Source organism: Pelodiscus sinensis, chromosome 16, assembly GCF_052426305.1.
Source record: "Pelodiscus sinensis isolate ZL-2025 chromosome 16, ASM5242630v1, whole genome shotgun sequence".
Lineage (NCBI taxonomy): Eukaryota > Metazoa > Chordata > Testudines > Trionychidae > Pelodiscus > Pelodiscus sinensis.
Window position 1 is genome coordinate 1,140,668 of NC_143067.1, and position 20,720 is coordinate 1,161,387.

Here is a 20,720-nt window from a genome sequence, read left to right on the forward strand (position 1 = left end):
TAAGGACCTTATTTGAGATCATGGTACTGAATCCCAGAATCCTAGACTCATCGACTCCTAGGGCTGGAAGGGACCTCGAGAGGTCAATCACAGGATCCTAGGGCTGGAAGGGACCTCAGGAGCCATCGAGTCCAGCCCCCTGCCCGAGGCAGGACCAATCCCGACTAAATCAACCCAGCCACGGCTTTGTCAAGCCGAGACTTAAAAACCTCTAGGGATGGAGACTCCACCCCCTCCCTAGGGAACCAGCCCAGCGCTTCACCCACTTCCTAGTGAACTAGTTTTTCCTAATATCCAACCTTGACATCCCCCACTGTAACTTGAGCCCATTGCTCCTTGTTCTGCCACCCATCACTACTGAGAACAGCCTCCCTCCGTCCTCTTTGGAACCTCCCTTCAGGGAGTTGAAGGCTGCTCTCAAATCCCCCCTCACTCTTCGCTTCTGCAGACTAAACAGACCCAAGTCCCTCAGCCTCATGATCACAGGTCATGCTCTCCAGCCCCCAATCATTTTGGTCGCCCTCCACTGGACCCTCTCCAATGTGTCCACATCTTTTCTATAGTGGGGGGGGGGGGGCGGGGGGCGGGGGCAGAACAGGCCACAATACTCCTGATGTGGCCTCACCAGAGCTGAATAAAAGGGGAATAATCACTTCTCTGGATCTGCTGGCCATGCTCCTCCTCATGCACCCCAATATGCCATTAGCCCTCTTGACTACAAGGGCCCCTGCTGACTCATGTCCAGGTTCTCAGCCACTGGAACCCCCGGGTCCTTTTCTGCAGAACTGCTACTTAGCCAGTCGGTCCCCAGCCTGTACCAATGCTTGGGATTCTTCCCTCCCAAGGGCAGGACTCGACACTTGTCCTTGTTGAACCTCATCAGATTTCTTTTGGCCCAATCCTCTAATCTGTCCAGGTCACTCTGGACTCTATCCCTGCCCTCCAGCGTATCTACCTCTCCCCCTAGCTTAGTGTCATCTGCAAACTTGCTGAGGGTGCAATCCAGCCCCTCATCCAGGTCTTTAATAAAGATGTTGAACAAAAACGGTCCTAAATCCGAACCTTGGGGCACTCCGCTAGAAATTAACTGCTAACCTGACATCGAGCCGTTGGTCACTACCCGCTGGGCCCAACAGTCCAGCCAGCTTTCTATCCATCTTACCGTCCATTTATCCAATCCACATTCCCTTAACTTGCTGGCAAGAATATTGTGGGAGACCATATCAAACGCTTTGCTAAAGTCAAGGTCTATCACATCCACTGACTTTCCCATATCCACAGAGCCAGTTACCTCAGCATAGAAGCTAATCAGATTGGTCAGGCACGACTTGCCCTTCGTGAATCCATGTTGATTATTCCTGATCACCTTCCCCTCTTCCAAGTGCTTCACAATGGATTCCTTGAGGATCCCCTCCATGATTTTTCTGGGGACTGAGGTGAGGCTGACTGGTCTGTAGTTCCCTGGATTGTCCTTCTTCCCTTTTTTAAAGATGGACACTACATTTGCCTTTTTCCAGTCATCCGGGATCTCTCCCAATCTCCACAAGGTTTCAAAGATAATGGCCAAAGGCTCCGGCCAACTCCCTCAGTACCTCAGATGCATTAAATCTGGGCCCATGGATTTGTGTACGTCTAGCTTTTCTAAATAGTTCTTAACCTGTTCTTTCCCCACCGAGGGCTGCCCACCTCCTTCCCATACGGCGTTGCCTAGTGCATTAGTCTGGGAGCTGACCGTGTCCGTAAAGACAGAGGCAAAGAAAGCATTGAGTACTCCAGCTTTCCCCACATCATCAGTCACTAGGGTACCTCCTTCATCTAGTAAGGGCCCCACCTGCTCTGAGTTCGCAGCCTTAGCCGACGCTGGCGAAGTGGTCTCCAAGTGTCCCTGGAGGCAGAGTCTGCCCCTGAAGGCCTCTCTTCAGAGAGGGCCTGGACCCAGCCCTCCGGCTCGTCTCTGGACGTGCTCAGGGCCCCAGCTGAGGTCATACCACTCCAGGCCCCGCAGACGCCAGTGACAGCAGCCAGGACAGGACCAGCTGAAAGCTCCTTCAGGCTCTAACCCACCCTCTGGAAGGTGCACCCAAGGGCAGACACCAGCCGGACTCTCTCCTCCCTGAGTCGTCTGTCCCAGTCTTACCGGGCAGGTTCCTAATTGCCTGAGACCATGGAGTGCTCAGTGTGACGTAGTGGGGGTACTTGCTGGGCTGTGGTGACCCCTGCTGTCTGGAGCAAGACCCAGCAGGGAAAACCTCGCTAGGCAGAGGTAAGGCCAAACTTGTTGAGCCAGGGGCCAGACACCCCCCATGGAGAGGAACAAAGGAAGGTGGATGCTGCCCTGACTGGGGGGGCAGGGCTGCAAGGGAAGTTAGTTAGTTGGTTGGTGGCTGTCTGTGAGGATGGATGAGACAGCCTAGGGAGAGGAGCTGGAGTTTTAGGGGCCCAGTCTCCCCCATCTCAAGGGGGCCTGAGGCATCCTAGCCCAGTTCCTGTAACCAGATTACATCTGTGCTGCGCTGTGCTGGAGGAGCAATAAACCACCCTCAATTCCACTGGCTGGTACAGTCTGTTTGTGCCATTTCGGGGTGCAGGAGACGGGGAACCCCCAACGCGCCGTCACACTGGTGTCAGAAGTGGGATGCACTGCACCCCGTGGATGAAGCTCCCAGCGGCAAGCGACAAGGCGCAGTAGAAGCAAGAGCCCTGGAGCCAGGCGTGCTGGAGACAGAGCGAAGCGGTTCCTGGGAATCGTGGGGCGCTGCAGCACTAGACTGGTGAGTCTGCACCAAGGGGCCCAGCGGGCAGATGGCCTACGCCCGACTCTTGAAGGCAGAGCTGGTGGGGCTGTGCAGAGAGAGGGGCTTGCCTGTGCGGAAAGCAACCAAGGCCCAGCTGATTACCCAGCTGGAAGAGAATGACCAGCCACGGGGCCAGGATCTTGTCCCCAGGGGAAGCAGCCAGACCCCACCTGAGAGTGTGTCAGGCTCAGAGAGGGGGAGGAGCGCTGGAACCCACCGGAGAGATGAGACAGCGTCTCCCGGGAGGCCTGCAAGCCGTAGCCCATCTAGGGCAGGGGCCAGACCAGCGGAGCTGCGGCAGCTGGAGATCCAGCTGCGGATGAAGGAATTGGAAGTAGAGGACCGAGAGAAGGACCGCCAGGACCGAGAGAAGGACCGCCAGGACCGAGAGAGGGAGCGCCAAGATCGAGAGAGGCAGCGGCAGCATGAGCTGGCCATGGCAGAGCGGAGAACCGGCGGGGCACCGGCTGCGCCAAGTGCGGATGGGCCCCAGGGTCCCAGGACTGCCAGACGCTTGGAGAGGCTCATGGTGGCCCAATTGAAGGACATGGGTGACATAGACGGGTTCCTCAGTGCCTTTGAGAGGGCCTGTGGACTGCAACGGGTTCCCCCAGCTGACTGGCTACAGGAGCTCATCCCCGCACTGAACCAGGAGGCGGCCGGAGTGCTCAGTCAGCTGGAGGACCTACAGCCAGGGGATTACAACCGAGTCAAGGAGGCCCTGCTGCACAAGTTCGGGCTGACCCCCGAGATGTACAGGAAGAAGTTCCGGGGGGTACAGAAAGGGCCACGGGAGACCTATGTGGACCTGGCCTCCCGCCTGGCGCAATACTGCCGCAAGTGGGTGTCTGGAGTCGGAGCCCAGACCGCAGAGGAGCTGCTCAAGCTGGTCATGATGGAGCAGTTCTATGAAGCGTGCCCACCCAAACTGAGGCTGTGGCTCAAGGACCGGAGACCAGAGAACCCCCAGGAGGCCGGGAGACTGGCGGATGAGTTCACGGAGAGCCGGTCCGGGTGTGAACGGGAGTCCCGGAGAGAGAGAGAACCGCGCAGAGACCGGATCTCGGCTGAGCGACGGAGGGAGTCAACTACGGGGCGAGACCAAGGAACAGGTCGTCTGCGCCCCAGAGAACCAGCCAGGGCCTGGACAGAGACAGCCCAAAGCCTAACTTGCCATCGCTGTGGGCAAAAAGGCCACAAGAGGGCTCAGTGCACCAGGTCCCAGGACCGGGGACTTTCCAGGGTTAACTGGCTGGGGCGGGAGGAAGGGCAGGCTGCCCCAGAGGCAGGGGCTGGCAGGCAAACCTCAGCTCAGAGAGAGGGGAAGGATGCTCAGTGCACCTCCCCTGGGAGGTCTGATTCTCAGGAGGCGGATTTCTCCGTGTACCGGGTGGGGGCAGGACGGCCCCTGCGGAGCGAGTGCCTCGTACCCCTGGAGGTGGATGGTAGGAAGGTGACGGGCTTCTGGGACACGGGGGCGGAGGTGACTCTGGCCCGATCCGACATAGTGGCCCCGGAGCGGATACTACCCCACGCGCAGCTGACCCTGAAGGGCATAGACGGGTCCCCGTTTAAGGTGCCTGTAGCCAGGGTGCATCTGAAATGGGGGGCGAAGGAAGGCCTCAAGGAAGTGGGGGTGCACCCACACTTGCCCACCGAGGTGCTGATGGGGAATGACCTAGAGGAGTGGCCCCATGAATCCCAGCGGGCTCTAGTCACTACCCGGAGCCAGAGCCAGCGGGGGGCTGACAACGTGGGTCCAGGGAAGGACTCCTGGCAGCGTCCTCAGGGTCCTATCCCAGTGGACACGGGGTCCTATCCCAGAGGTGGGGGACAGGTCCCGATCCCTGCCTCAGCAGCTGAATTCCAGGCTGAGGTGCAGGCAGACCCCTCCTTGCAGAGGCTGAGGGACCAGGCTGGCCTCCGTGCAGCTCAGCCCCGGGGGAGAGGTGGCCAGGAGAGATTCCTGCGGGAGCGTGGGCTCCTGTTCCGTGAGTGGCTCCCCCCCAGGAAGGCGAGGGCATGGGGGGTCCAGCGGCAGCTGGTCGTCCCCCGAAAGTATCGCCTCAAGCTGCTGTATTTGGCCCACGATGTCCCCGTTGGGGGCCACCGGGGGATCCGGAGCACCCGGCTGAAGCTGCTCCAGCACTTCTATTGGCCGGGAATCTTTACAGCCGTGCAGCGGTACTGCCGGTCCTGTGACTCCTGCCAGAGGGGCGGGAAGGCCCAAGACAGGAGGAAAGCGGCTTGGGGGTCTCTACCCCAGATAGACCCTCTGGGCTGGCTGAGAGAGTTATGGGAGGGGAAGACCTCCCTGGATGGAGCTTCGGGGGTGGAAGCCGCCCTGGTTGTCCAGAGAAGGCTCACTGGGCTCATGGCCCCGGCCCGAGAGACCCTGGCCAGAGATCAAGGCCAGCGGAAGGGTGGGTGTGACCCCCGAGGACAGGCCTGGAGCGGGGCGGCGAGTGGACAGAGGGAAGCCAGCTCATGTGGGGCCTTGCCACGGCCGGCCTGAGTCAAGGGGAGCACCCATGTCCCCGGGGCGGGTTCCCACGCAGAGGACCCGAACTTCCCTAGGTCACGAGCGGAGTGACCCTGCTCAGTTCGCTCTCGGAGGGGGGAGAACTGTGACGTAGTGGGGGTACTTGCTGGGCGGTGGTGACCCCTGCTGTCTGGAGCAAGACCCAGCAGGGAAAACCTCGCTAGGCAGAGGTAAGGCCAAACTTGTTGAGCCAGGGGCCAGACACCCCCCATGGAGAGGAACAAAGGAAGGTGGATGCTGCCCTGACTGGGGGGCAGGGCTGCAAGGGAATTTAGTTAGTTGGTTGGTGGCTGTCTGTGAGGATGGATGAGACAGCCTAGGGAGAGGAGCTGGAGTTTTAGGGGCCCAGTCTCCCCCATCTCAAGGGGGCCTGAGGCATCCTAGCCCAGTTCCTGTAACCAGATTACATCTGTGCTGCGCTGTGCTGGAGGAGCAATAAACCACCCTCAATTCCACTGGCTGGTACAGTCTGTTTGTGCCATTTCGGGGTGCAGGAGACGGGGAACCCCCAACGTGCCGTCACACTCAGTTCTGCTCTCACCCTCTAGCCCAGCCCTCTTCAGGGACCCTTCTCGCAGGCAATTCCTCAGACAGCAGGGACGTGCCACCCGGACTTGGGAGCAGGTTCCTAGGAGCTCAGGGGAGGGGATTTTACTCCCGAGACTTCCTCATCCCCAAGGCAAAGGGAGGCCTCAGGCCTATTGTGGACCTGAGAGGACGGGGCGCTGCCTTCCACCTTGCTGCCAGCCCAGCCCACGGGCCATCGCTTTGGGGTGCGCTCTGGCAGCTGTCCTCCGGCACACTGGTTCAGGTCTACCCCCACCTGGACTGGCTCTGCAGAGGACGAGGCCGACAGCAGGCAGAAGCAAAGCTTCGTGGTTCTTGACTGGGCCTCATGCTCAACACGGACATGCCGGTCCTCATTCCCACTGGGGGCAGTGCCAGACACAGGCATCCCTGCCCGAACCACACTTGGCTGGACTGTCTCAAATCACCTGTCCCTACCCACCACCACATGGCAACGCCTCCCATTCCTGGGGCATATGGTGGCCTGCACATGTGGTCACAGGCCCGAGGCAGACTCGCACACCTGACCAGCACCAATGTATTGCCTGCACCGCGGCAGCACAGGTGTGGCGGTGATGATCTCCCACCACGTCCTCCAGATGCTTTGACAGTGGCTGGACCTGGACGTGGTGTGTGGAGTCACCCTCCCACCCACCAGGGCGTCCGCGATCAGACAGCTCAGATGGCCACGGAGCAGTGTGACTCGCCTGCCAGGCACTCCTGCCTCACGTCGGGGGGTGGGGGGCACCGTGGTCTATGCCAACTGACAGGGTGGACCCAAGTCTTCGCCCCTTTGTCAGGAAGCCTTCTAGCTGGGAGAGCTGCATGCAGCCCACTTCATCCTCCTAGGACTCCGCCCCAGCTGGCGGCTCCGCACTCGCGAGTGGTCCCTCCATCCAACATTATCCACACCATCTCCCAGAGGTGGGGCTCCCCAGCCAACAGGAAGTACCAGCGGATGGATTTCTGCCCCCGTGGCGCGGGCGCCTGCGGCACGCCTCCCACCATCCCAGTGACCCCACAACACCGGCTGGCCGTGTCCGTCCTACCACCAGTGCGGCTGCTGCTGCTCCCTGACCTCGCCACCAGAACCACAGGCGCCTCCATCACCGGCAGCGGCAGCCCCCTCGTGGCCAAGCACAGCAGAGCCTTCCACCAGGGCCACGCAACCGGGAAGTGGCAGAGGGCCCCTGCTCGGTGCGCCCAACGGCAGAGGGACCCCCAAACCCTGTGCACCTGGGCGTACCGCTGCGTCCCACTGGGGCGAGTCCCCGAGCCAGATTCCTCACAGGCCTGGAATGACACCCCCCAGGTAAGTGGCCCACACCCCTGCAGGGTTGTAACCTCACGGGGCCCCTTCAAGCCCATGGCAACCTACATGCTGCTGCACCTGTGGTGGAACGTGGCCTTCCTGGTGGCCCTCACACTGGCTCAACAAGAACTGGAGCAACTAGACCCAAGTCCAGCTGAGAGCCCGGCGGTGCCTCACCCACCTCCCTTCCACGCTGCCCCCCAGCAGCTTGTGGAACAGAAGCTGCGCTCCCCGGCTGCATCCACCACAGCGCCCGCAGGGCCATCGCAGCTGCTTGCTGCATAGCTGGCATCCGGGCATGCTCCAGTCTGGCGAGTCCCTCCCCATAGATCACAGGGCGCCACCTGGGCTCAGGCCTTCTCGGCTGCCTTGCTGGTCATGTCCCCCGGCCAGAGAGCGGCAGCGCCACGGCCTGCTCTGCCGTGCACACCCGGGTGTCTCCATGCCGCTGTTCAGCGGAGCGGGCAGGCCCGGCGGCGCTGCAGCCACACTCCTTGGCTGGACCGCAGGGGGGCAAGCCCCCTGGACAGAGGGTTCCTCATGCTGAGGGGGAGTGCCTGCACAGAGCCCTGAGCATGGCAGTGAGGCCGCCTTCCTGCCCTCTGGCCTCCCCAGGCACTCCCCCCGGCAGAGCAACAGACACTCCACCGCTTCAGCCCCAAGCGCGTCTCGCTGTGACTGCTGTACCGCGAGAGCTCATCCCCCTCAGTGACAGACAGGCGACACACAGCCGCCCTGGCCTGGCAGTGCACACGCAGCAGGGCCTGATGGACAGACCTGTGTCACACGCACCGCTAGCGCTCACCCACCAAGAGCCTCGCTCCAGGCAGCCCTGCCCCCACATCAAAGAGGGGCTTTGGAGGGTGGGACAAAGGGCTGGCGGCTTCCCATTGCTTAACAGACTTTCCCCAGCAGCGCGGGGACCCTTTGTTTTACATCCCCCGTCCATGGAAAAATACCAGGTTTCAAATAGATCCCAGTGCCAGGTGACCTGGTCACAAGTCTTCCTAGCACCAACCACCCCGGACTCACAGGACAGAGCAGGCTGCTGCCAAGTCACTGAGTCCATCGGGGCACCAGCAACAGGCCTCAACAGCACATCTCCAACTAGGGAGTCTCGCATCGTATTTCCAAGACACGCACGGAAACAGGACGGACAGAGGCAGCACATGGGACCTGAAAACCTCGCCTCTAACTCAACCTGTTGTGCATCAAGCATCTTTGCGCTATGCAGATTCATATTTCCACGCCAACAGTCAGAAGGCTTGGGGGGACGATCACTCTCACCTCTTAGCTGGTGCTCTGAGACGTGCTGCTTGTCTCTATTCCACCCCTCCCCCCGCCGGAGCGCGGGCAAGAAGGAAGAGAAGGGGGTCATGTTGGCAGGGTCATGGTCCGGCGCCACTGCAGCAGGCGCCCCAGCTGACCCGAAGGGGCGGTGCTAGGGAGAAGTGCCCAAGAGCAGGGCATGCGGTGCAGGAGCGCACCTCGCTGGAACAGTATGAGCGGGTGAAGAGCCGGCTTCTCATTCAGAGGAAGCTGAGGCAGAGTTTCCAATCGGCTACACCCCAGGGCCACGAAACCGGGGATCCTGCCACAGAATTCAGGCCCAGCTTGCTGTGGAAAACGCCGGGCCGCAGCCAACTCAACTCTGCCAGGCCCACCAGCTCTGCCCTGTTCCATTAAGATCCCACCCCAGGCCAACAGCCAAGTGCAGTAAACGACTGAGGACCTGTGAGTGCCACACTAGGGCTCAACGCAAACACCCCTCCTCCGACGGGAGCGCACCACCGTGGGCAGAGAATTTCCTGGGCCATCGCGTCCCCATGCGAAGCCAGCGCAGGGCGATACCTGGGAACTCTCCTAGTGCAGCCACGGCCGAGCGCTCCTCTTCAGACTTACTGGGCTCTGCTGGGGCAGCGGCTGGATGCGTTCAGGGCGAGCAGCGTTTTCAGGGGTGACTTATGTCCACTCTTTGCTTGTTTTAACAAGCAGCTGCTGCTTGCACTCAATGCACAGAAGCGCTGATCAGCGGGGTCATTTGTAAAACACAACACAAGGAATTCGCCTCCAGCCCCAAAACCCCTGCGCCTCCCGCAAGGCCCCTCGTCCGCTCCCACGACAGCGAGCGAGGCGCACCTGTGCCCGTCACAAGGCAGCGGGATCCTCACACCCGCTCTCCAAAGGCTGCGGCATTTCTCGGCACTCGTGGAAGCCCGCAGCAAGCAGGCCCTCGGGAAGAGCCGCAGCTGGAGCGCTGTCCTACCTTCGGCCGCACTCCTAGGAACCCGCTGCAGTTCGGAGCACCGCACTTGCAAACCGTCTTCCCGTTGCCCAAGCACTCCAGGTTGTAGTTGAAAGTCAGCTCAGTCCCTGGCAACACGAGAGATCGGTAAGCGACAAGCCACGCGGCAGGAAGTTCTGCGCCTCCAACGGGCCGGTGGGTCGCGGGAAACCGCACGAAATCTTAGCGGTTACACGGCTACTGATAACCCCCGGGGCGGGGCCAGCAGCCAGCGCGCTCCTGGGGAGCCCCTGCCGCCTCTATCAGGTAGCGGGGTGGCAGGCGGGAGCTGGTCCGCGGAGGAGCCAGTGTAAAACCAGCTCCCCGTGCCGATCTGCCTCGCCCCGCCCTGCCGCCTCTCACAGATAAAGATACAGCCCCTGTTCGCCGGGGGTCCGAGCTCCTCACACAGCCTTCCCGCCCCATGCTGCTGCCTCTCAGAGGCGGCGGCAGCGCAGGCAGAGGAGGAAGCATGCGGCACCGCTGGGGGAATTGGCTTTTAAGCCAGCTCTCCCATCACTAGCTCCTGCCTGCCCCCGCCTCTGCAGCAAGAGCAGGTGGGTCCGCGGAGCCGGCTCCCCGCCTATCGGCTCAGAGGCAGCAGTGCAGCGGAAGGGAGGGAGGGGAGGCGGAGCCGCTGCTTGTGGGAACCTGCTTAAAGCCAGCTCCTCATGGGCACCAGCTCCCACTCCCCCTTGCAGCCGCGTGGCTGAGGAGTAAGCAACAAGCCCAGGCTTACCGGTCCATTGTAGGGGGCCATGCTCCATCCCTGCTCAGCTGGCACAAACGGGAAGGGCACCAGCCTCTGCCCCTCGCCACCCGCGCCCCAGCCCTGGGCTCTGCACTTGTCTGCTTGCTAGTGGCAGCCCAGGAAGCCTAGCGCTGGGCCCCGCCCGGAGCCAGGGAGCAGCTGGACTTGAAGGAAGGCAGGGGGCTGGATGCAGGGCGTCTGCCATTCCCAGGGACGTTTCTGCGTATCTGGCCCCTGTGCACCGGCGCTCCCCCGCCCACCCTTACGCTGCATGGCCCCTGCATGCCCACGCTGGCCGACAGACGGGGAAGGGGAGCCGCGCACACAGGGCCCGCTGCTGCCTCCACCAGGAAGTGAGGGTCCCGCAGTATTTCCTCCTCCTGCCAGAGGCCCCCCCTTACCAGCCTTGATGTTGACGAGAGCGAAGAGCCCAACCCGGGTGTCGCCGTTCACGGACCATTTCTGAGTCTCGCAGTTGGGCTGACAGCAGTGGTTCATGAACCGGGCGTGATTGCCCTTTGGCCCGGCGTCAATGATCCTGTCCTGAAATCACACGTAAAAGGGACTCTTCAAAAGCCCCCGCCCTGCCCCCAGAGCGCGCCACAGGCTGTGTGCCCACCGCTGCGCTAGCAGGCCGCAGAGAACTCCCTTCCCCCACCGCCCAGGCCCCGCCCGGAGGGGAACCCATCTGTGCCCGGCAGAGCAGCACCTCGCTCTCGTGGCCAGCGATGTCAGTGCGCCACGCTCCTCAGAGGGCCCTGCCAGCGGGGACGAGGCAGCCTTGCCGATCTCTCCGGGGAAGCACACCGAACACGTGGGCAGCAGAGTCTGATGCCCTGGCCAATCAGCGGCGAGCCGGATGGCTTGACCGGAACTGCGGGCTGATGGCAAGGGCTGCAATCGGCCAGCCACGCAGCTTACGACTGGTGCCAGGGGCTTGAAGCCACGGCTGGAGGAGCCTCGGATGCTGACTAGCGCACCCAATTGCCAAGCAAGAGCAGGGCTTACTGAGCCGCGGGCGGGCGGGCCCCCGGGGTGAGCACGCAGCAAAGCCAGCCCAGGGTTAGCAGGCTCTGGGTTCCTTCACCCACAGCTTGAGCTCTCTAGTGAGTCCAGGATGGGAACTGCCGAAACCCAGGTACCAAGCTGGGCCCTCGGCGTGGCCCAGTCGCTAGCGCCCCAGCCTGCTGGCCATGGCCCGGCGTGGGGACTCCTGACTGCCCAGAGATGCTCGAAGCCAGCAGGAGACCAGGTTGCCACACACGAGAGACACACAAGGCCGGAGAGGAGAGGAGAGGACGGGCGTGAGGGGAGGGAAGGGGAGGGGAGCAGAGCCATGGGGTGGCAATCAGTAAGCGCCAGTCCCAGCAGGCTCCTCTGAGCACGGCCGGCATGGGAGCGGCCTCCGGAGCCAGAAGGCAGCATCCCCACCGTAGCGGGGTCGCCTGAGGCACCGGTGGCTGGGTCCACAGAAGTTGTATTTAGAGAAAGCCTGTTGCCTGTCCCCCTGCACGCCCGTGACCCTCACGTCTGCACCCTGGACATCCCCGGCCCTCCCCAGCACCATCTAGCCCATCCCTGACGGTGTCTGTCCAACCTGCTCTTCAACAGCCCCAGGGATGGGGATTCCACAGCCCCCGGGGAAATTTATTCCAGCGTTTAACCCCCTGACAGGCAGGAACTTTTCCCTCATGTCCAACCTCAACCTCCCCTGCTGCAGGTTAAGCCCCTTGCTGCTTGTGCTGTCCTCAGAGGCCAAGGAGCAATTTCTCCCTCCTTCCTGAGGCACCCTTTTAGGTGCCTGAAAGCTGCCCTCATGCCCCGCCCCCTCTCAGGCCTCGGACTAAACAGACGTGAAATAAACAGGACAAAACCCTCCAGGGACACGTGTATGACGCAGAGGCAGCTGCACTCCTATGTCCCCTCTGGCTTCTCTTTTCCAGTCTCCCCTCACAGCTCCTGTTCCCTAGACCTTTTCTCAGTCTCGTTGCTCTCCTCTGGACTTTCATCACAGCTTTCCTGGGCAGGGTGGCAAGTGCTCTGGAGGGTAGGGCCATAATTCAAACCCATCTGCACACACCGCAGAAATGGGCCGATGTCAACAGGGTGAAGCTGAATAAGGACAAATGCAAAGTGCTCCTTAGGGAGGACCAATCTGTTTCTCACACACAACGGGAAGCGATGGTCTAGGAAGGAGTCCTGGGGGGCAGAGTCGACCACAAGCTAAATAGGAGTCAACAGTGTGACCCTGTTGCAAAAAAAGCCAACATGATTGTGGGCTGCATGAACAGGAGAGTAGCGAGCGAGACACGAGGAGTCATTCTCCCGCTCTGCTCTGCGCTGGGCAGGCCTCAATCGGAGCATTGTGTCCAGTTCTGGGTGCCACATTTCAGGAAAGCTGTAGAGACACTGGAGAAGGTCCAGAGAACATGAGCTAGGACGGCAGGCAGGCAGAAGTGTGGAAAAGCCACAGGAAGGCGAGTCGGTGGCTCTGTCCCCATGGCCCCGCTAAGTGCAGTGCTCTGCACTGTCCTTAAGGAACGTCGTGCTATTATTTCGGATGGCTGCAGGGGCCCTGTGCTCTGGAGAGGCCGGGCAGGGCCCATCGTGTACCTTGTCCAAAGTCAGCATGTAGAAGTTGGTAATGTCATGCTCCTGTGCGTGGCGGATTCGTGCCCGACACTCCTCCTCGTCGATCAGCTCTCCCACGTATTCGTTCACAAACTCGCCCTGCAAGCCAAGGAGGGACAGACAGCTGCTCAGGCCCTGCGGCCCGTGGGGCGCTCCCACGTCTACGCGCTGGGCCGCAGGCACTCTGCAGCAAGCGGGACCTGGATTCCGCAGCAGCTTCGTGACTCTTCAAAACCCGACAGGAGCATGGTAAGGGAGCAGCCAGCTGCCCCGCCGGCTGGCCCAGTTCCCCCGTCTGCTCGAGCACAGCGGAGCTGGGCCTGGATTCCATACAGCCGACCCAGCCGGGCCCTTGGCAGTACAGGGCACCTGCTGGCAGGGAAACCTGTGCAAGCGGCACCCGCGCAGCTGGGACAACGCTGCCCTGCCCTTCCCTAAGGACACCCCATCTCAGCACCTGCGTCTTCCTGGGTCCGTGCACCATGGCTGCAGGGAGAATTGCTCCTGCCTCCCCTGCCTGGCACCCGAACCCCCCCCAAGCCCCTGGGCCTCCACGTCCCCTGCTGAGCCCTGCCACCTGGGTGGAAGCCTCCTCCCTTTCCAGCGGGCCCCTCGGCTCAGCGGGTACCTTTCTGATGTCCCTCTTGGCTTGCAAGCCCCAGCCCCGGGCCAGCGTGCGGAAGATTTCCACCTCGGGGTACTGCCGCTTGGAGAAGCACTGGTTCTGGCAGCGCCCCCCGGCCGGACAGACCAGCGGGTGGCACTCGTACAGCAGCATCCGATTGATGCACTCCGAGTCCAGGCCGCACGGGTTTTCATCGGTGGGTTTGCAGTTGCAGCGCGGGATCTCAGACAGGTCTGCTGTGAAGATCTGCACCTTGCCCACGGGCCGGTTTACCTTGGAGCGTGCACACAGCAGGTTAGCTAGCGAGGAGACACCTGCACCGGTACGACCCCCCAGGCCGCAGGCACTGCTCCAGCCCCTCTCCCCGGGCGCCGCCTTGCCACCTGCCTGCCGGGGGAACGGCCCCTGCGCCGGCTCACTGCCCAGGACCCTCCTGGGACGGCCTCGCAAGCAGCTCTCGCCCCTCCCAACTCTGGCCCAGGTAAAGGCTGGAGGCAGCGCCCGCTGGAGAACCCATCGTCTTGCTGGTAGCACAAGCAGGGCCTTGGACTTGGGTTCCTGACCCGACGCTCGAAGGCAGCAACAGAGACGCCCTCTGCGCCGCCGCGCAATCCCCTCTGCGACGCACACCAGGAGACGGCTCGCCTGGAACCCACCTCTCGCACCCTGCTCAGACCTCTGCCCTTTGCCGCTAGCTGGCAGAGACATTCCCGTGGCCGTGGCCACCCCGTGGCTCCATCAGGACGCCCGCGGATGTCCCAGCAAAGCAGCACCTCTTAGTGATGCCCAGTAGCGGCTACAGGAGAGAACAGAGCTCCTCTTCAGTGCACCCTGGAAGGTGAAACCCTTCCTCTCAATCCGCCTGCCTGGTGGCAGCTACTCGGCCTTCAGAGGCATGCTGGGCCTGCCCCGGGGGCCCTGTAACCGCCCTGCCCCAGCCGCTCGGCGCCGCTGGCCGGCCGGCCTCCCTCTCCCCGCGCGGCGAGGCCACGCCCTCACCTTGATGTGCTTGTAGGGAGGGGGCTTCTTGTCGTTCTTTCTGTCTTCCTGCAGCTGCCTCAGCTCTTTCTGGGCCTTCAGCTCTTCAAACCTCACAGCAGCCTCCTGCAGAGCTGAAAGCCAAGACCCACGGTGTGACGCGAGCCCGGGCGCCTCCTTGGAGCGGCCAGCTGGACGCACTAGTGGCCCCGCTGCAGGAGTGGAGGCCGACACCGAGGTGCTTGTACCAGGGCCCTGCCAGGGCCACGCACGGCTGCAGCGCGCCCGCCAGTCAGCTGGGGTGGGCAGTGGCTGGCCGGGGGCTGCAGCTTTGTGTCGGGGGGGCGGCGCAGGCTGGATGCCACTCTCACCAGCAGGCCCACGTGCCCACTCTGTGGAGGAGCTGGAACCAGGCGCTCAGTGTCTCTTGCCCCCTGGCCTAAGCGCCACGTGCACTCGGGGTGGGCCACGTACGAGGCTCACCTGGCCACGGGGGCCCATTGAGGCCCGGCGCCAGGCCATCTCAGAGCCACCAGGAGCGCCCCTTGCCTTACCTTTCTTATAAATGCCATCCACTCCCTTGCCCATCTTGTCCTTGCTGCTCACGTCGCCCTCCATGTAGGGGAACACCCGGGCCTGGTGTGTCCACAGGTAGTCGTTGGAGCCAAAGAACAGCACGGGGAACTCGCCGATGTCGTGTTTCATCTTCTGGATATTGACGGGAATTGTTCTGGGATGGCAAATCTCCGCTGGCCACCACCTGCCGCGGGGGAGAGGAACAGGAAAAGCGGCTCACTGCCTTGGCACCGCTGGTGCTTCTCCAGGGGCCCTGGCACAGAAACAACTTTCCTGGGGCTCCCGGTGCCTCCACTGTGGCAGTGCTGGGCAGGGCGTGGCTGGAGGAAGAGGGAAGAGCCAGGAGGGACGGGGCCCTCTGCGCGGGCGACACTAACCGTTACCCACCTGTAGCGCCCCACTTTGACCCAGACCACCTCCTTGTAATGGGGTTTCTTGCCAGCTTTGCAGTCGTTGCAGTACCAGCTGCCCTCGGGCATCTCGATGTTCAGACACTCCCGGTGGAAAGCGGCCGGGCACGACTCACAGCACAGAAGGCTGCCCCCTGTGGGCAGGAGCGAGACAGAGGTGAGCGCTCACCGGAAACAGCCACTGAGCTCCGCACAGGGCTCCGACTCCCGGCTCCCGCCATCGGCGCAGCACCAGGCTGTCGGGGCCGCGCCCAGGCACCACACAGATGAGCCCATCACACCAGGACTGCAGCAGACTGTGCCCTTCCCTCGGCTCAGCCCTGTGCCGCAGGCTGGGGGGGCGCCCAGAGAGGTCTCCTCTCCTGGCATGACCAAGAGAACCACCTCACCCCTGTGAGGCCGTGCAGCAGTCAAACCTCGCCCTTCCAGGCCCACAACTCAAGCGGAGAGCACAGCTGGCCAGCGGCCGGCTCCAATTCACCGAGGGCCAAGACGCGCCCTGGCCTGCCTCTGCATGCGGGTGCGGCGGTGCACGGCCGTTCCCAGGAGCTTTTTCCTGCTGTGTAGGTGGCTCTGCAGTCTGTCTCCGCGTTTGCTGCCCACGGCGGGCCCACCCTGAACCCACCACAGACCCCGTCACCCCCACTCGGCCTGCCCTGAACCCGTCACAGCCCCCGCACACGTCGTCGCCCGTCCTGAATCCGCCAGGGCCCCCCCGCACGTCACCCCCGCCAGGCCTGCCCTGAACCCGCCACGGCCCCCCCGCCCGGCCTGCCCTGAACCCGCCAGGGCTCCCCCGCACATCCCCCCCGCCCGGCCTGCCCTGAATCCGCCAGGGCCCCCCGCACGTCCCCCCCGCCCGGCCTGCCCTGAACCCGCCAGGGCCCCCCCGCACGTCCCCCCCGCCCGGCCTGCCCTGAACCCGCCAGGGCCCCCCCGCACGTCACCCCCGCCAGGCCTGCCCTGAACCCGTCACAGCCCCCGCACACGTCGTCGCCCGTCCTGAACCCGCCAGGGCCCCCCCGCACGTCACCCCCGCCAGGCCTGCCCTGAACCCGCCAGGGCCCCCCCGCACGTCACCCCCGCCAGGCCTGCCCTGAACCCGCCATGACCCCCCCCCCGCACCCATGACCCCCACTGGGCCCGCCCTGAACCCACCATGGACCCCGCACACGTGTCTTCCGCCCCTTCCCCCGGTCCCTGCGCAAGTCACCGCCCCTGGAGGCCCGTTCTGAACCCGTCAGGGTCCCCCACACATCTCCCCTGCCAGGCATGCCCTGAACCGGCCAAGACCCCGGAGCATGTCACCTCTGCCGGGCCCCGCGCCGGCCTGCCCCGGATGCTCTGCGCGCTGGGCGGGGGGAAGGGTCTCACCTTCTGAGCAGACAAAGCACCAGCTGACGTTGACATGCTCGTGGTTGCGGCAGCCCCGCCGTGGTGCGAAGTGGTTGGGGCAGATGATGCTGTTGGAGGCAAGGGTCACCGTCCCAGCCGCGAGGCAGAAGTCGTTTGCATGGTACGCCACCGGGCAGCGCACGCAGCGCATCAGGCGCCCTGGCGGGAGGGAAGGGTGCAATCAGCACTGGGCCCTAGCTGGGGGGGGGCCACGGACCACCCAGCCTCTCCTTTCTGCTGGGCCAGGCAGAGAAGTGCAGGCGTCTCTCCAGCAGGGCAGGGGCAGCCACTGTCCCACAAATGGGTCCCCCCAGTTGCTGGGTCACTCAGTAGCAAGTTTGGGGGTCGCTGCTTTGGGGAAAACCTGCTGGCACCTCCGTGGCCCCTGCTCCCAGGCGCCGCCCTGGCTGCTGCCGAGAGCCCCGGAGGTCTGGGCAGGTCTGACAGGCACGTTAGCTCCTGCCATGTGCCAGCGGCTGAGTCGCAGCCCAGCCCACGCCCTGCGCACGGTGCCGGTGCGCAGTGGCCACCCGCAAAGGCACCGCAGCTGGTGGGGAGGGGAGGGGAACCTGTGCGCACAGCTCCACGCCCCACGGGCATACACCCGTGGCCAGAGCCAGTATGGCTCTTTGCAGAGCTGGGGCCCAGCGCACAGTGCGCGCTGCAGGCGAGGGGGCCCTGCCGGTCCCTGCTGGCTTCAGGCCTCAGCGAAGCCCAGAACGGGAGCGCGGGAGGCCAGTGTGCAACGTGGGCACAGGCCTGGCTTCCAGCCCTCGCTGAGCAGCCTCTGTGCAGAGCCACGGGGGCAGTGGCCGGGCCCAGGCTCCCGGCTGGGCAGGCTGAGCAACCCACACCTTCGGGCTCAGGCCCACAACGAGCGCCTTGGCCCTGACCTGCTCCCTGCGGGGGCCCGGAGGGGTGGGCGCAGCAGGAGCCCCAGTTCCCGGCTGGCCCACGTCTCTACCTTTCGATGCCGAGAGGTTGGCCGGGTTGGCAGCGTGGCAGGTCATACAGATGTGCAGGGAGCAGCGGAAGCCCTTGTTCTGCACGACGGCGGGGGGGTACTTCTGCACGCACTCCTCGTGGTAGTACTTCCCGCACAAGGGGAGCAGGCACCGCCGCACGGCCTCCCCGCTGCTCTTGCACACAAAGCAGGTGTGCACGCCTGGAGGAGAGAACAGTGTCACACCGCAGAGGGAAGAGACCGGGCTCCCCCGGCCGCCCGCAGCCCCCCCACGGCGCATACCTGTCGAGCACTCAGTGCAGATGAACTTGCCCTTCGGCATTTCGGAGAGCCCGAGGCACTGCAGGTGGAAAGCGCCGCAGCACTGCGCCTCACACAGCAGCAGCTCCCCTGGCTTCTCGCAGATCTGTGGGGGGACGCAGCGTCACGCACAGGGCAAAACCGCAGCCGCGAGAGCCCTTCTGAAACGCCGCCGGCCCCGCCACGGCGCCAGCGCGTCCCCCTCGTTCCCAGCCAGCCGCCAGGCGCCCACAAACCGGACAAGGCTCCCGCCGACAGCGCCACGCTGCCCAGCAAGCTCAGCTCCCTACCTGACAGACGTTCTCCTTAAGGGCAGCGCCGCCTCCGCGCTCCCCCTGCAGCTTCCTGGTGGAAGGCGCTCCATGGTCCTGCTCGGAGCCGTCCTCGGGGCTGGCGGCGCTCCCCTGCACAGGCGTCTCCCCCTGCCAGACCACGGAGTGTCACAATCGCAGGCACCAAGCACGCTGGGGGGGAGGAGCCGCGCCTCGGGGAGCCTCCTGCCCCGGGGCAAACGCTGTCCGCGCCCTCCTGCCCCTTTGGCTGGTGCACGGCCACACCCCCGCCTGGCCTGACAAACGCGCCGGCTGTGCCACAACCCCACCTCGCGGCACTAGGCCTGCTCCACCGCAGTGAGCACCGTGCCACACCGCAGGCCAGGAGCCGCTGGCAGCGCTTTGGCTGGGCTGCTGGCCGGCACGGTGGCAGGCTGCGGGTCCTCTCTGCAGCCACAGCCCAGGCCCAGTAAGGGTGTGAACCCCAGGTAACTGACCAGTCGACAGGCACTTGCACATTTCCAAGGAGGAATGCAGAAGAGCCCCCCGTTTCAGAGGAGGATGCGGAAGTCCACCTGCAGCCAGGGGCCCCTGGGAAGTCCTGCTGACCCCGGGCTGCACGCGGGGGCTCTTGTACATTTCAAAGCGGACGCGCCCTCATGGAGCCCGGGGTCAGTTGGGGACTCCCCTACTGACGCGGGGTTCCGTGCGGCATTTCCCCAGAACCCAGGCTCAGCTGTGCAGTGCTGCTTTGAAGCTCTGCCCCCCCCCCCTGATTGGGCGGGGAGAATCGACTAGTCGACTGACTAGCCCATAAGCATTTGCTTCCTGGATAGTCGACTAGTCCATCACAGGCTTAGGCCACAACTGCCTTCCAAAGCCTGCAAGCCACCAGCATCCCACGGCCCCTCGTGAGCTGCGTCACCGGCTCCTTGCAAGGCCCAAGAGCAGCGGCAGCAGCAGCTCCAAACCAGGGAGGCGACAAGGAGGGGAGGCCTTTTATTGCACCAACCAGGGGTGAGACACCCGCTTGGGAGCTGGCACCGGGGCAGAGCGCCAGGCAAGGCGAGCCCGTTACCCGGGAGCGCTGCTGCTCAGCGGGCAGTACCTGGGCTGGGCGGAGGTGTGCTCTGCAGTGCAGCAAGGGGGCTGAGATCACGGACAGACCTGACCCAGCGGGCTCACCGGGCCGCTGCAAAGCAGGGGCAGTGCGCACCAGCCCCCTAGGATTTGCCAGCCAGGAGCGGGCCGAGTTGTCTTGGGTGCTGGTCTGGACGCGTGCGCCTGGCCCCCGACGCAGGCCAGAGCAGCAGGCTGCAGAAAGGCAGTGGAGTGGCCATCTATAAGCCTCAGACCTAGAGTCAGAGGGAGGGGCTGGTTTGGAACCAGCAGAGGCCATCGGGGCTAACTGACCAGCCTGCAGAGTCCGGGCCAGTTAGGACACCGGCAGTAGTTAAGAAAGCCAGGGCAGACTGGCTCTAAAAGCAGCTTTGCCGGCAGCTGGGGCGCGTGCCGCCGAGGACAGGGGCGCCGCTGGGAGGAGGAGGAAAGGAGACAACGGACACTAGGAGCACAAACCAGAGAGAAGGAAGGGGCGGGGAAGTAGCCTGTCTTGCGGCAGGTGTTGGGGCAGCTGCTATCACAGGGGCTGGGCTGGAATCCGGAGCAGAGGGTGGGCCGGGGTTCCCCCCAACACCCACCTCCCCATTTCCACTGGGGGAAAGGACTGCAGTTTAGTCTCTGTTTGACCATATGCTGGCCGATGATGCAAAGACTCAACAAGCAGCAAATGAAAGCCCTGGGCGTGGTGCCTAAACCTGTGGACTGCCGAGAGCCTGAGGCGAGCTAATCCGCCAGGACGCACAGGCCCCACCCAGCTTCCGTAGGGGCTCTGGCGCGGAGATGTACACACAACTCTAAAACAAGGGAGAAGCCACAATCGCCGGACTTGAACTGGCCATTTCATATGAAGTGACTAAAGGAACAGGGACCCCCGTTCAATTAGCCTCCTTGTTCTGCTCCACTCCGTTCTCGCTGGCCTCCCACGCAGGAACCTGACCTGTCCACTCCGCACCAGCACCACGATTTCCGCGTCGGTCCGTCTCCAGTAAGGTCCCAGGTCACAGGCTGCTTCCATTACTCGGCTGTTCCCTGCCACCCTCACTTGGGCTGTGTATTACCCAGCAAGGGGGCTGAGCCTCTCAAAGCCTGACAAGGAGAAATGGCCAGCAGGAGGCTCCACAGAGCCCTCCAATATTCCCTTCTACTACTGATGCCCTTGATTTGGAGACAAAATGGGAAGTTTTGTGTCTCGTCTC

General features: G+C 63.5%; 1 protein-coding gene across 7 annotated transcripts in view; it reads right to left on the reverse strand.

The window, feature by feature from the left end:
- The window catches only part of NSD1 (nuclear receptor binding SET domain protein 1), a 106,122-nt gene that overhangs the window by 13,341 nt on the left and 72,061 nt on the right, over positions 1 to 20,720 (reverse strand). For 5 of the 7 annotated variants that reach the window (XM_075918713.2, XM_075918715.2, XM_075918710.2 and 2 more), the window contains 10 exons: positions 18,421 to 18,552; positions 17,831 to 18,236; positions 16,846 to 17,025; positions 15,449 to 15,605; positions 15,040 to 15,245; positions 14,507 to 14,619; positions 13,511 to 13,780; positions 12,865 to 12,981; positions 10,653 to 10,794; positions 9,483 to 9,589 (listed from right to left, as the gene is read on the reverse strand). In XM_075918713.2, coding sequence (XP_075774828.2) covers positions 9,483 to 9,589; positions 10,653 to 10,794; positions 12,865 to 12,981; positions 13,511 to 13,780; positions 14,507 to 14,619; positions 15,040 to 15,245; positions 15,449 to 15,605; positions 16,846 to 17,025; positions 17,831 to 18,236; positions 18,421 to 18,552 — 1,830 coding nt within the window. The remainder of the gene's footprint in view (positions 1 to 9,482; positions 9,590 to 10,652; positions 10,795 to 12,864; positions 12,982 to 13,510; positions 13,781 to 14,506; positions 14,620 to 15,039; positions 15,246 to 15,448; positions 15,606 to 16,845; positions 17,026 to 17,830; positions 18,237 to 18,420; positions 18,553 to 20,720) is intronic. The other 2 variants (XM_075918718.2, XM_075918712.2) reach the window with 1 other exon arrangement.